Here is a 12,872-nt window from a genome sequence, read left to right as displayed (position 1 = left end):
CCTTTGCCACATGTTGAGTCTTTTCTGTTATATATTTAGTTCTTTTTACAACTTGCTAAAATCCTTTATCTCATGTGTTAATTACCCGTACCAGATTGCAATATTCATTTCCTAGGTTATCCTGCTCTATTGGCGCACTTCCTGTACTTACGGTTAAATGTCCTTAATTAATAATAATTAATCTGAACTACTATCAATTTACATAGTTTAACTAGCGTATATTAAACAAGGTAAGCGGATAGGATCCTCTTTTCGAAACCTTACTTTTTGGCTGACTGCGTCTTAGTATTAATCCTTCAGTCAGCAAGCTTAAACAATACCTGCCATTTCGGGCCACTTTCGCCAAGGGCATTTCATAGGATATCTGTTTTGTCTACCGAGATGAATACGATGTGGTATCGTGTATGATGGACTATCAGCCTAAAATTGAACCCTGTCGTTTCTGCTCCCAAACCTACGTAGATAGTTACATAGTCTAGAATCCTACTCTCCGTCAGCTTATTACACAGACTAGTTCAATAATCATGTCTATCCTATCTGTATAAGGGAGAGTTATTAATTGTTTAAATAGTCTTAATTACTTAGGGCTTCTTTTAATTTAATTCAATTGTCTTGAATATTTCTGGATTAGCAGATTCCAAGCTCATCTTTGGATTGGTTTTGGATGATCTGACATAACAGTTGTCTTCTGACAATTACTGCAGTTGAGGCCAGCGTAACAGCAATGTTACGGGACCTTCGGTTTGGATATCGCCTCGGGGAGGGGTAATGCCGCAGGACACTTGCAGGGCTAATGCAAGCATAAGGCTGAAATAGGCACAAGCGCTTATTTCTACCCGGATCGCTGTTCACTGGGTTGGATTGACTACTGCCGATGCGTAATCCTCCGTCTCACTGCATCTCCGCGTCAAGACGACGACAATAAGGGATCGAAGCTGACCAATAGTTAGGCTGTTGTCCATGACTATTCATGAAAACGGGAACCTTACCAAGGGCATACATACTACGTCAAGCTCGACCTCCTCTAACAAGTTCCCACATTTTCATTAGTTCTTGTCAATAGCAAGGGTATTGCTGACTGCATTGACTCGGGTATTGTTTTCCTTCTTTAAAACTTCCTTATTAATAGATTCAAGTTGGGAGTAGAGAACTTGGCGTAAAGATTGCTTTCCAGTCTTGGTAGTTCAAACTTGTAGTCTAGTCTAGTAATCTGAACTATGCCGAATTGGTGAAAGCTCTACATTTGCATCCGTTGTTAACAAGTGGACCTAGTCTATTCTTTCTAAGAGATATATGATTTGTAGCATTGCCAATGGATGATGTTTCTACTTGTTTCTCTATTGGACAATCCGTTCTCTCGAGTCAGTCCGCTGTCTTTCGTATTGTCCCTTTTATATATATAGTACAATGATCTATCCTTGCTACCTGTTAGGGTAAAGTGAAAAAAAACATACAACAGCCGGGATTCGCTGGTCATCACTGACCCAACTACTGATCCGCCCCTCACTGGCTTGACTATGGGAGAGCGGACGGGGAGTCTTCCATAGTCAAGCTGGTCTTGGCTCTAAAATTTGGAAGATTCGCCGATGTTCATCCGGGTACCACGTAGTCCATAATCAATACAGCTCCGGAAACCGGCCTTAATATTCTTACAGTATCTGCTGCCATTATGTCCTTATCACCGTTATCGACTATAACACTATCCATCAGAAATGGCTCTAGTTATAACAACGGTAATTATCCACCTAGGCTTTATATCTATGCCCCCTCCTTTAATATTTATTCCCTTTTTTATAAGAGTATTTACTATTATCTTATAACTATTCTATAAGGCTACTAAAAGTAATATTTATATATTTTAATCTCTAGCTTTAATATCTATTCCCTTTTCTATAAGAATCTTAACTACTGCTTTATAACTACTATATGTTTTTGCGAAATTCGGTAGGAGGCAATATGAAATTTATTACTTATCCAAGGGAAAGATAATCTATTAGAGGTCAGATCTGACTGACTTAGCTCTATAGCCGAGTTATATCCAAGCAAGCAAATCACAGATAAGTATTTTTATAGTGCATAATACTGAATTTCGCAAAAATTTACGGTATTCTATAAAGCCAGTAAGAGTAATATTAATATATCCCTGTCTCCTGCAGTTATTAAGGTACTATGTAATAATAAAACACTGACTGTAGATCTCTGTCCTGTTTATAACGCCAATACAATTGCTTCTTCTTAATTCTCTTTATTCTCCTCGTCTTTGCCATCGCCATCATCATCCCCAATCCTGCTGATAACCTCCAGGCCTTTCGAGGTATTAGCTCCTGTATCTAGCAGCTGAGTAATAAAGTCCTCGATGACGTCGTCGCCCCCCGCATTTGTCAGCTGTTTTAATGCAAAGTGCATAGCTCTATCAAGTGACACTTGTTTCTCCAGGAGTTGTGCGAATAGCAGCTTATGTCTATGAGCTATAGCATGGCGGATGAGTTCAGTCTGTTGCTGAACTGGCTCAAGGCCAGCGCCCGCCTCAATCAATTTAAGGATTACCTCGCTGAGCCCTCCTTTAGATACTCGCAATATCGTAGTGTCTGCCAGGTGAGCATGCTAGGTCACCTGATCTCAGCGCTAAGGGATTTACACCCCGGTGGTAGTGTGTAACCCGATGCAGGTCAGTACTCCCCGAGAGCTGTGAGACTATATTAGGCCCTGTTGCCTTCTCTCCTCTTCCGTTCCTTCTCTTTCCTTCACTATAGCGAGCCTAGAAAGCATCGCAAGATACAATCTAAGCCTTGGTCAATCTCAAACTGATACCCCCCGAGAACCGTGAACCTACATTTGACCCTCTTCCCCTCACTTCACTTCTCCTCTCTTTCTTTCACTATGGCGGGCCTGGAGAAACCACCGCAAGATCCAAGTCCTGCTTGCGAACCCATATTTCCGATGTCGCCTATGGAGTCCTTTGAGTCCTTTGACCATATCGGAAAAGGAAAGGAGCACGACGAATCACTTCCGCCGTCCACACCGTTCACCACAACAGCGCCTGACAGAGATATGCCTAAGGATCTCCGGCCAGCGACACTTTCGCGAAGAGCTTCCGTTGTACCTGAAGCGGTTATCGTCGAACGGCGAAAGCGACGAGGTCTCCTCGCCAATCTCTCCTTGATAGCAGAGGTTGACGACCCCTACCATTATGCCCGTAAGACAAAATGGATTCTGACCATCCTCGTGGCATTTATGGGAATGGCTGGTCCCATGGGATCTACTATCATAGTCCCTGGGCTCAAGGACATCGCAGAGGCCTTCGATGCTTCCCATACCATTACGAACATGAATGCAGCCGTCTACATGCTCTCCATGGGAATCTTTCCGTTGTTCTGGTCCAGCTTCTCAGAGACGAGCGGGAGAAGGACAATATATATCGTCTCCTTTGGCCTCTTTGTGCTCTTCGGAGCCTTGGCTGCTGTTTCAACGAATATGGCTATGCTGATCGTCTTCCGAACGTTCTCGGGAGGAGCTGCAGCATCCGTCCAAGCTGTCGGAGCAGGAACGATTGCCGACATATGGGAGGTCAAGGAGCGGGGCCGAGCAATGGGAATATTCTACTTGGGCCCCCTTTGTGGTCCACTCTTCGCACCAATCCTTGGCGGAGTACTAGCAGAAGAACTCGGCTGGCGGAGCACACAATGGTTCCTCGTAATATACGGCAGCATGACACTCCTCGTGCTAGTCTTCGTACTCCCCGAAACTCTGCGTTCGAAGACGCTCGCCGCTGCTTCCCTTCCTGCTTCTACTCCCGAGAAGCGACCAACCGGAAATCTCAAACGCGTCTCAACTACTCAGTCTGTTGCCGAGAAGTCCACATCTGTAGCCTCCCACCTCCGCCGCATCTTCGTCGATCCCTTCTCCATCCTACTCTACCTCCGTTTCCTTCCTGTCGCCCTCACAGTGTACTACGCCTCCATCACTTTCGCCTTCCTCTACTTTCTCAACATCTCCATCCAAAAGACATTCTCATCCGCTCCCTACAATTATTCCACCCTTGTCGTCGGCCTCCTTTATATCCCCAGCTCCGTCGGATATATGCTCGCATCTCTCTTGGGTGGACTCTGGATTGACCGCATCATGCACCGAGAAGCGCGAAAAGCCGGCCGCTACGACGACAAGGGCAAACTAATCTTCCGCCCCGAAGACCGGATGCGTGAAAACGCGTGGATAGCAGCCTTTCTCTGGCCCGCGGCTCTCATCTGGTACGGCTGGACCACCGAGAAAGGCGTCATATGGATAGTGCCTATGGTCGCCAACTTCTTTTTCGGCATCGGATCCATGCTCATTACGTCTGTCAGCACCACCATGTTGACCGAGTTTATGCCGAGTAAAGGCTCGGCGGGGATGGCTATTAATAACTTCTGTAGGAATTTGTGTGTGTTTGGGGCTACGATTGCGGCGGATCCGGCGATTGATGCCATTGGGAATGGCTGGTTGTTTATGATATTGGGGTTGTGGGCTTTGTCGACGGGTGGGTTGGTGCTGGTGGCTATGAATAGGCGTTCGGGGAGGTGGAGGGAAGAGATGGTTAAGGCGTTGGGGGAATAGGGCATAGGGGAAATATGGCATTAGGAGTTAGGCGTTTAGGTTGAGTGGCTGGTCGATTCATGGAGGTATGAAGCGTAGTGCATGCAGATTTGACAGCGTCAAGGCATTAGACTCTTAAGCGTTTTCCTATGTATGTATATGCGTCTGGAGCTGTCTCTCTCCTATGTACCACTGGCATATTTTATTCATGTACCACTGGAAACATCTTCTCTCCTTGTCATTGTAGTCTCCAACAGTTTCGTGGGATAGGGTGATGAGTGAATCGTACATTTCGACGCACACGGTGACGAGATGACCGTTCGGTGAAATGTTCTTACTACCTAGATCTTCCCTTTTCGTGCATTATATAGTAGACATGCCTCTTGAAACGTGTCATTTGTTCTTTGTCAAATTGACTTAATAGACTTGCCATCGGACTATAGAACGTTACTCACTGCCTACATTCAACTGGTATATGAGAAGTAGGACAAGAGCCAATCCACCAGAACCACAAGACAATGAATTTCGACTGATTGAGTGACGATTCAGAGAACAATCTGATGAGCGGCACCTAAAGCACTAAAGACGTTCACATCGATAGACACTCATCACTTGAGACGCAGGGACACATCGAACTGCCAGTTGATGCGATTAATGAGCCTCCAAAGGTGTATGTTGCTCTGGGAGGTCTCAAGGTCAGCACCGAAACCAACTTGCGCCTCAAGGTGATTGTCAGCAATGTCACCGCCATGGGCTTCGACTGGCATGATGGGCGACCTCGCTTATCTTTTTAGGTACAGCTGGCTATGTCTTCTTTGCTTAATATATCAAAATGTCTTTTTGTATTTCAAGAAGTGGAGTGAGGGAGACATTCTAGGAACAACCATAGCAACCTTTGATGTCGCGCACAAACAGCAACGAGCCAATAGCCTCAATGAACTATCGAGTTTCAGAATAATTTTAATAATGAAACAGGTCAAAGGAGAACAAAATTCCGTCCAAGACATCTTATTTCTTGGTTTCATCCCTGAAGTATACAATCTGGCTAGTTTCTACAGACAGCTAGCTATACTCGAGCACAGCTACTAGCCTAGGCATTCCTGATCGTGTGTCTGCGGATGTCTTTCAATCACTTAGCAGCTGTTCCTGCATGAATACCACCTAGTATCGTATTAGCAAGGGGATGCTGATTGGAAAGTGGTACAAACAGACCTGAAACGAGCATGTCTGCACCTGTTGTAAACGCTGCAGCATCGCTCAATAGGTAGCAAACCATAGGTGTTAAGTCTTCTGGAACACCTAATCTCTGAACAGCTGCTCCTTTCTCGTACCAATCAAGAATGGCTCGCTTTTCGCCCTGCAAGCGCGCTAACATAGGAGTTTGGATGGCACCTATATAATCTTTAGATTCGCTCATCCCGGTTATGATTGACTCACCTGGTGAAATGCAATTGACCCTTATTCCATATTGACCAAGCTCTCCAGCCAGAGGACCCATAAGGCCTTTGATGGCAGCCTTGCTAGCGTTATATGCAGACTTCGGTTGCACTGGGACGTATATCCCTTGCGCGTTGATACTGGCGATGGCAACGATGCTCCCGGGAGTTTTAGTATCAACGAGATGTTGTGCAAGGAGCTTTATTGTCCAATATGTGCCCATAATGTTGACATTGAGCGTTCGTTGGGTGACCTCCCAGTCAGCTTGTAGTATGGGGGTATCCATAACAATTCCAGCGGCTGTTAAAGCACCATGCAACTGACCACCCATAGCATCGACACATTCTGCAAAAGCCTTTTCCAAGGAGTCCTGCTTGGTTACGTCGCCCCGAGTGTAGAATGTCTTGATACCGTAACGTTTACCTAGCGATTTGAACTCTTCCACAGGCTCGGGGGCTGTATCAATGATTGCAACGCTACCGCCCAGTTGAGCGATCGCCTTAGCACAGGCGAATCCGATACCCCCGCCGCCTCCAGTGAGAAGGAAGTTCTTATTGCTTAGATCGAATCTGTCGGTGACCTTTACGTCGCCCAAGTCTTTTGGATTGAAAGTGGTCATGGTTGCTAATGTGAAATGGGATATAATAAGTGAAATAGGAATCAATGGTTGACTTTAGAGAAGAGAGACCAGATTCATGAGCATATGGTTTGGGTTATATCCTTTGGCTAATTTCAGAGGTATTCATGGTTTCGGAAACCGTATCCGAAACCGTATCCACTTACTATGCATGGCCTCGGAAGACCGACGAAAGGCTTGATCGCTACTACATCGGCCCACAGAGCCGTGGTCATGACACTATACCTGAAATAGATACAGGTTAGCTTAACCGATAGATGTGTCTCAAAGACCCTACGATTGTCCGAGAACACTGTTCTGCATCTGCGGGGTAAGTTATCGCAAGCATATGACCCGTGATGTGAAGTCGGAGCCCTACCCGTGAAGACGATACCATTTTCACTAGACAACGGCTATCTTTCCGAGGTCTTCTTACGCGGCCAGGTGAAGTTTGGGTATTAAAAGTGACAGATATATACTCTGAGAACCTTTTGTTTAAGATCCCGCCTCATGATTCCAAAAGAGTAGAAGTTCAATTATACACAAACAGATCAGGTTCTAACTATCTCACAATCTCATTTTATCGAATCATCAATACATAACCTCTGTATCCCTTACTACCCAACTGTTCAACCGTGACTCTTATCACGGAACAAAAGCCATGCCAAACAAGCCGCGCGTTAGCCTGGGCCTTCTCACCTTTGGCCCAGAGGGATCAGAAGCTGACGGAACACGAATCACATCTCTGGAAGAATTCAACAAATGCCTCGATTATTTGCAATCGCGGGGCTACAACGAAGTCGACACTGCCCGTACTTACGTCGCGGGGAAACAAGAAGCCTGGACCAAGCTTACCAAGTGGCGTGAACGCAAGCTTACCTTGGCAACAAAGTGGTATCCTTACAATCCTGGCGACCATTCGAAGGCTGTTATCAGGGCAAACCTGTCTAAGAGTCTAGGTGAACTCGGTTCGGACAGTGTAGATATCTTTTACCTGCATGCACCTGATCGTTCCGTTCCTTTCGAGGAGACTCTGGAAGCTTGTGATGAGCTGTATCGTGAGGGCAAATTTGAGAAATTGGGCCTCAGCAATTATGCAGCCTGGGAAGTCGCTGAACTATGTACCATTGCAAGTCAGAAAGGATGGGTCAAGCCATCTATTTACCAGGCGATGTACAATTGTTTGACTCGCTCTATCGAGGAGGAACTGATACCTTGCTGCCGTAAGTTCGGCCTCGACATTCTCGTTTACAACCCACTAGCAGGAGGCGTCCTCAGCGGAAGATATAAAAGCAAGGAATACTCAGACGAAGGTGGAAGATTTTCTAGTGCGAACGTTGGATTTGGAATGATGTATCGTGATCGGTATTTCAGAGACGATAACTTTGAGGCTCTGAAGGTTATCCAACCGGTCGCTAACAGGCTGGGTCTGACACTTTTGGAGATTGCATTCAGGTGGCTAGTTCATCATAGCAAGCTCAAGGTCAAGGATGGTAACGATGGAATAGTAATTGGCATCAGTTCACTGGCTCAGCTTGAGAGCAACCTGGACAACTTGGAGAAGGGCCCGCTGCCTGAGGAAGCCGTGCAGGTCCTAGACAAAGCATGGGGAATTACCAAGCCTTCTTCTATCACGTATTGGAGATAAAGGTTGTTTATTGAATGATAGTATGTGAGGATGGGATTAATTGACTGATTACTTTATTGGATCTGGTACCCAACGAATCAATATTCTTGTTGCTGCTCCTCGTGGCTGGAATCTACTTTCTCTGTCCACTGGAGAAGGTAAAGGTAGCTGCTTGAGTATCTCCCAGCACGACAGTCATACATTCTTTGTCATTAGATCTGAAGGAAGCCTTTGGCCTGGGATAGTTGAGGCGACTAACAAATATGCTAAAAATAAAATTTCCTACATACAGTCTCTCATGACTTCGACTTTATTATTGCGGCCAAAGATCTTCTCCCCTTTCTCAAATGCATCAACATATGCCGTAATAATCATACTCATCTTCGTCATCTTCATTCTCACCCAGCCTTCTTGTCTAAGCTTTATCTGATTCCGCTCAAACTCCCTGTCCCAGCGCTGCTCAACGCACGCTGACAAGGGACCACCTAGGAACACGATGGCCTTTGTCATGGTCCACCGGCCGTAGGCCCAACCTGTCTGGTCAATTTGCCATTTGCTGTCGTCCCAGTCAACGTGGAGAGTGGTCTCTTGGTTATCCCAGTCCTGGCTGACAAATGTTTTGTGATTCACAGGTCGTAGTTCCGTTTGAGATAAAGCGCCATTGAGCGCTGGCCTGAATGGTCTAAGTTGTGATTCAGGCGGACTGTCTTGTCTGATTTATAAGTTGAGGCCACCTTGGGCGCAGTCTATAGTGAGAGTAGTGACTTCAGGTGATGGCCATACCATGGGGAAATATGTTGACGACAGCGCAAGACGGAGACGACTCCCAGGGCTGATGCGGTTCCCAAAATGATTCAACTTCAGAGTAATCTCATAAAATGTACCTGGCTCAAGAGGCTTGAAGTCTTGATGGCCTTTTCGATGTGTGAGGAGATCTTGGTGGCTGCACCGTCCGGTAAGACTTCTGACAAGGTCACTGCTATCAAAGTGTTGGGCTTGTTGCTTACGATGCGTAGCTTTAAAATTGGCGGCCCAAGAAAGTCTGTCGGTTTAGCGAAGGGCTCTATATCGAATACCAGAGAACCACCAGCCTCCAGACGTTGGTCTGCGGGTCCTTCGCCTTCGACGCCAAAAATCAACCACCTACCACCCGCGAAGCCCAGAGTTTGCGGAGAACAAATATCAATCTTATCATGGCTATTCGATTTTCCATCGGTCAGTTTTCCAGGAGACAGGCTCAGGTGTTTGAAAGTACATTTCTCGTCAGCCCAGCTATCCTCGGCAACTCAAGTACCAGGTCAAGTTTCAACATAAGGCGTAGGCCGAGTTAGACCTTATTCAGTCTGTGGCGCGCTTCGGGTTTATTGACTTGACTACCAAAACACATCCTCGAAGCGACCTAATGGCTACCAGTGTGCTACCACCTAGGGACCAGTTGTACATATAGCAAGAACTAGCCAAAACACCCACTGATGGTACGATAGGAGACCTCACTATTGTGAAGATGGCTGACACCTTGATAAGTTCGTTGAAATCTGTTCCTTAAGATACTAGTCGTTTTCAATGACAATGATACGGGAAGAATCTCCTTTATTATGCGTATATATGGCTGGCCACTTTCGTGTTTCAAACCCTCGGCTTAGTACGCGACGTATTCCTATCTATCTCCAAGAATTCTAGCCTGTCCACCAATAAATCTACTCGGCCATACGAGGACTAAACGTATATTCAAGACATCCAGCCTGTCTGTTCCCGCCGACGCCTTTATTATCACCTAGATGAAAAGTCAGTCTTTAATTCTCGAAATCATACCAAGAATAATACTCACAGTCCGCCCAGCTGTTATACATCATATGCCAGCAGTTGGGGGAACTATTCTTGCCGTCGAGTTTGCCAATGTCCTGCTTTTCGACGTCGGTTGTGCAGCCTCCCTTCCATTCAATAGAAAAGAAGTAATCACTCTTGCCCTCGGTGTACTTCTTCTGCCAACGGGGCGTGTCTTTGGTAAAGAACTGTGGTGCTGCAGCGCAGGCATAACTGGAGAGGTTGATCACGTCTTCGCGGCGGGTGTCCTTGTGGCCGGGGAAGTTGGATTCACTGTGACAAAACTGCTCCCGTGGACCGTTGAGAGGGACATAGTTTTTTGTCGAGCCTTTCTTGTTAGGTGCCTCAATGCTCCATTTGAAGGTGCCACAGCCACGGTCGTATGATCCTTGGGTAGCCATGTAAGACTGAGTACCACCTGCGTGACCGCAACGGCCGCTGGCGATGCTCTTGTAGGTTTCTGTGCATGCGTCGAAGCTGGTGCATGCTCTTGTATCAGTACCATCCTTTGGCTCCCACTCTAGTTTTACCTTGTAGTCATCGTAGTCTTTCTGGTTGATCGGTGGCGCCCTACGGTGCTTACTGTTGTTGATGACTTGACCTTTGCCGTCAACAGACCACGACAAGCCTGTCTTTCCGTCGCCTTTCCCAAGCTCTCCACAAAAGTCTTTTGTGACACTGTATTCGTCTCCTGAAAATATGTTCCAAGGCATTCCAGATCCCTCGTTGGCGTCACAATCGGGCACTGCGGAACTCGTTGGTGTTGAGGAAGGAAGGGCGCTGTAGGTGTAGGTGCCACATCCGACGTCGATTGTGCCACGTTTGAAGCTATATCCAGCATCAAGGCATTCATCACCGAAGGCCTCCATCGAGTTACCACACGATAAGTTGCAATCTCCACTGGCACCGCTCCAGTCGTACTCAAAGACCCAGCCATCACAGGCTTCAGCTGTCTGTTGTAACAACCTTCTCCTGTTCTCAAGAGAAGCACGCTTCTGCTTGGAACTGTTTTCGGCGTCAGCACCTGTGAGGTTCTTGGTCACCTGCTTGCCTATATCTTGATCCACTTCAGTGCAGAACTTTTTGTAGACAGACATGAAGCAATCCCGCGGAATGTTCTCATCGTCTTGGCTGTCTTCGCATGTGACATCTGGGTGGAGGGAATCGTTGATAGAAATGTTCTCATCGTCAAACAACTGCTCGAGATACTCTTGTGATTCAACCTCAACATCTTCAACGGACGTTGGAATAGTCTCTTCCTCGCGTACTAGATCACCCCAGACAATAGAGACTTCAGGAATGATTGAAGTTGTTATCGTGGGTGCTTCTCTCGCCGGGCAGTCGACCATGGGTGGACACGTTACATAAACAGTGCTGGGTGTCGTTAGCCATCATTGTAAAATGTTGGATGTATTCTTTTACTTACCTTGTGTGAGTTTGACTCTCGGAATAAAAGGAAACAACCTTAGTGCAAGGCGTTGGTTCTTGCTTTTCGCAATCATCATCTGGTTTCTCAGGTTCATTGGGATCTTTAGGATCTTCGGGGCCTTCAGGATCCTTAGGGTCTTCAGGATCTTTGGGATCTTTGGGATCTTTGGGATCTTTGGGATCTTTGGGATCTTTGGGGTCCTTGGGATCTTTGGGGTCTTTGGGGTCCTTGGGATCGTTAGGGTCCTTGGGACCTTTGGGGTCTTTAGGATCGTTTGGATCTTTGGGATCTTTAGGGTCGTTGGGGTTGTTAGGATCCTTGGGGTCCTTAGGGTTAATAGGGTCAATTGGGTCGATTGGGTCGATTGGGTCGATTGGGTCGATTGGGTCTTTAGGGTCGATTGGGTCTTTAGGGTCGATTGGGTCTTCAGGGTCCTTTGGATCTTGTGCGGCCGTGGGAATAGGGGGGATTGGAGGAACTATGATCGGTTCATCGGCCTTCTTTGTTGTGGTGACTGGGGCTTCTGGTTCCTGAGGACGAGGGCTTGGGTCCTGGGGCTTTTCTGTTGCAGTGGCTGGAGCTTCTGGATCCTGAGGACGTGAAACCGGGTCTTGGGGCTTTTCTGCTGTGGCTGGTGGATTCTGGATCGTGTTCTCTGGCTCTTGAGGTCCTATATCTGGAATTTCGGGTGTAACTGTCGGACTGATTGGGTTTTCGACTGGTATATCTGGCTGTTGAAGGGTAGGTACCGGCTCCTGAGGTTTCTCTGTTGGATTGATTGGATTCTCAATTGGGTCTTCCGGCTTTTCAGCATCTGGCACCGGGTTTTCTACCTTTACTGTTGTAGCTGGTATTTCACCTTCGGGCTGATCGTTTGGCTCACCAGCAACTGGAACTGGAGTTGGGGTTTCCTCTTGTCTTGGTGCAAGAAGATTTGCCAAGCCTTCAATGTTGCCAGCTTCGTAGCCCGCATGACTTGCATCCAGATTCCAATCTTGTGCAGAAGCATAAGTGAGAGCTGGATGGTCGGACGGCTTGCCAACGGGGTTGGCAAGGGCCACTGCTACCCATGGCGCTACAAGAACGCTGAGCTTCCAGGGCATAGGCATGATTGTATTGTAGGGTCAAAACGATAGGAAACAAGATGGGATAGATGAAGTTGATAGAATGTTGAGAGGTGAAGAGGCATAAGAAAAAGGAATAAGGGTAGATCACGCTTGTTAAATATCTTGAGGATAGACTTACAATACACAGAATATTTCAGTCGTTGACTCAAGTCTGTCATAAACACCACTACCTAGAATAGGAACTCAGTATCTCAGTTATTTTGCTGAGTCAGTTGCTCGACTGATCAACGTTTGAAAAAT

At 46.7% G+C, this 12,872-nt stretch overlaps 4 protein-coding genes across 4 annotated transcripts; 2 read left to right on the top strand and 2 right to left on the bottom strand.

Moving 5' to 3' along the window:
• Positions 1–2,880: 2,880 nt before the first annotated feature.
• On the top strand, positions 2,881–4,593 carry FSST1_006571 (MFS transporter; the record flags this gene model as incomplete). Its single annotated transcript, XM_083232953.1, has 1 exon — positions 2,881–4,593. The coding sequence occupies one exon, from the start codon at positions 2,881–2,883 to the stop codon at positions 4,591–4,593; it is 1,713 nt and encodes a 570-aa protein (XP_083090001.1).
• A 1,108-nt stretch (positions 4,594–5,701) lies between these two features.
• Positions 5,702–6,628, bottom strand: FSST1_006570 (SDR family NAD(P)-dependent oxidoreductase; the record flags this gene model as incomplete). The annotated part of the gene is made up of 3 exons (XM_083232952.1): positions 5,702–5,733; positions 5,785–5,964; positions 6,010–6,628. The coding sequence occupies 3 exons, from the start codon at positions 6,626–6,628 to the stop codon at positions 5,702–5,704; spliced, it is 831 nt and encodes a 276-aa protein (XP_083090000.1).
• A 658-nt stretch (positions 6,629–7,286) lies between these two features.
• Positions 7,287–8,273, top strand: FSST1_006569 (NADP-dependent oxidoreductase domain-containing protein; the record flags this gene model as incomplete). The annotated part of the gene is made up of 1 exon (XM_083232951.1): positions 7,287–8,273. One exon carries the CDS (start codon positions 7,287–7,289, stop codon positions 8,271–8,273), a length of 987 nt encoding a protein of 328 aa, XP_083089999.1.
• A 1,676-nt stretch (positions 8,274–9,949) lies between these two features.
• On the bottom strand, positions 9,950–12,614 carry FSST1_006568 (uncharacterized protein; the record flags this gene model as incomplete). The annotated part of the gene is made up of 3 exons (XM_083232950.1): positions 9,950–10,026; positions 10,081–11,450; positions 11,503–12,614. The coding sequence occupies 3 exons, from the start codon at positions 12,612–12,614 to the stop codon at positions 9,950–9,952; spliced, it is 2,559 nt and encodes an 852-aa protein (XP_083089998.1).
• Between the last annotated feature and the right edge of the window lie 258 nt (positions 12,615–12,872).

This window comes from Fusarium sambucinum, chromosome I, assembly GCF_050947815.1.
Source record: "Fusarium sambucinum isolate potato_lamoka chromosome I, whole genome shotgun sequence".
Classification (NCBI taxonomy): domain Eukaryota; kingdom Fungi; phylum Ascomycota; class Sordariomycetes; order Hypocreales; family Nectriaceae; genus Fusarium; species Fusarium sambucinum.
This window is presented reverse-complemented; position numbering and strand designations above follow the sequence as displayed.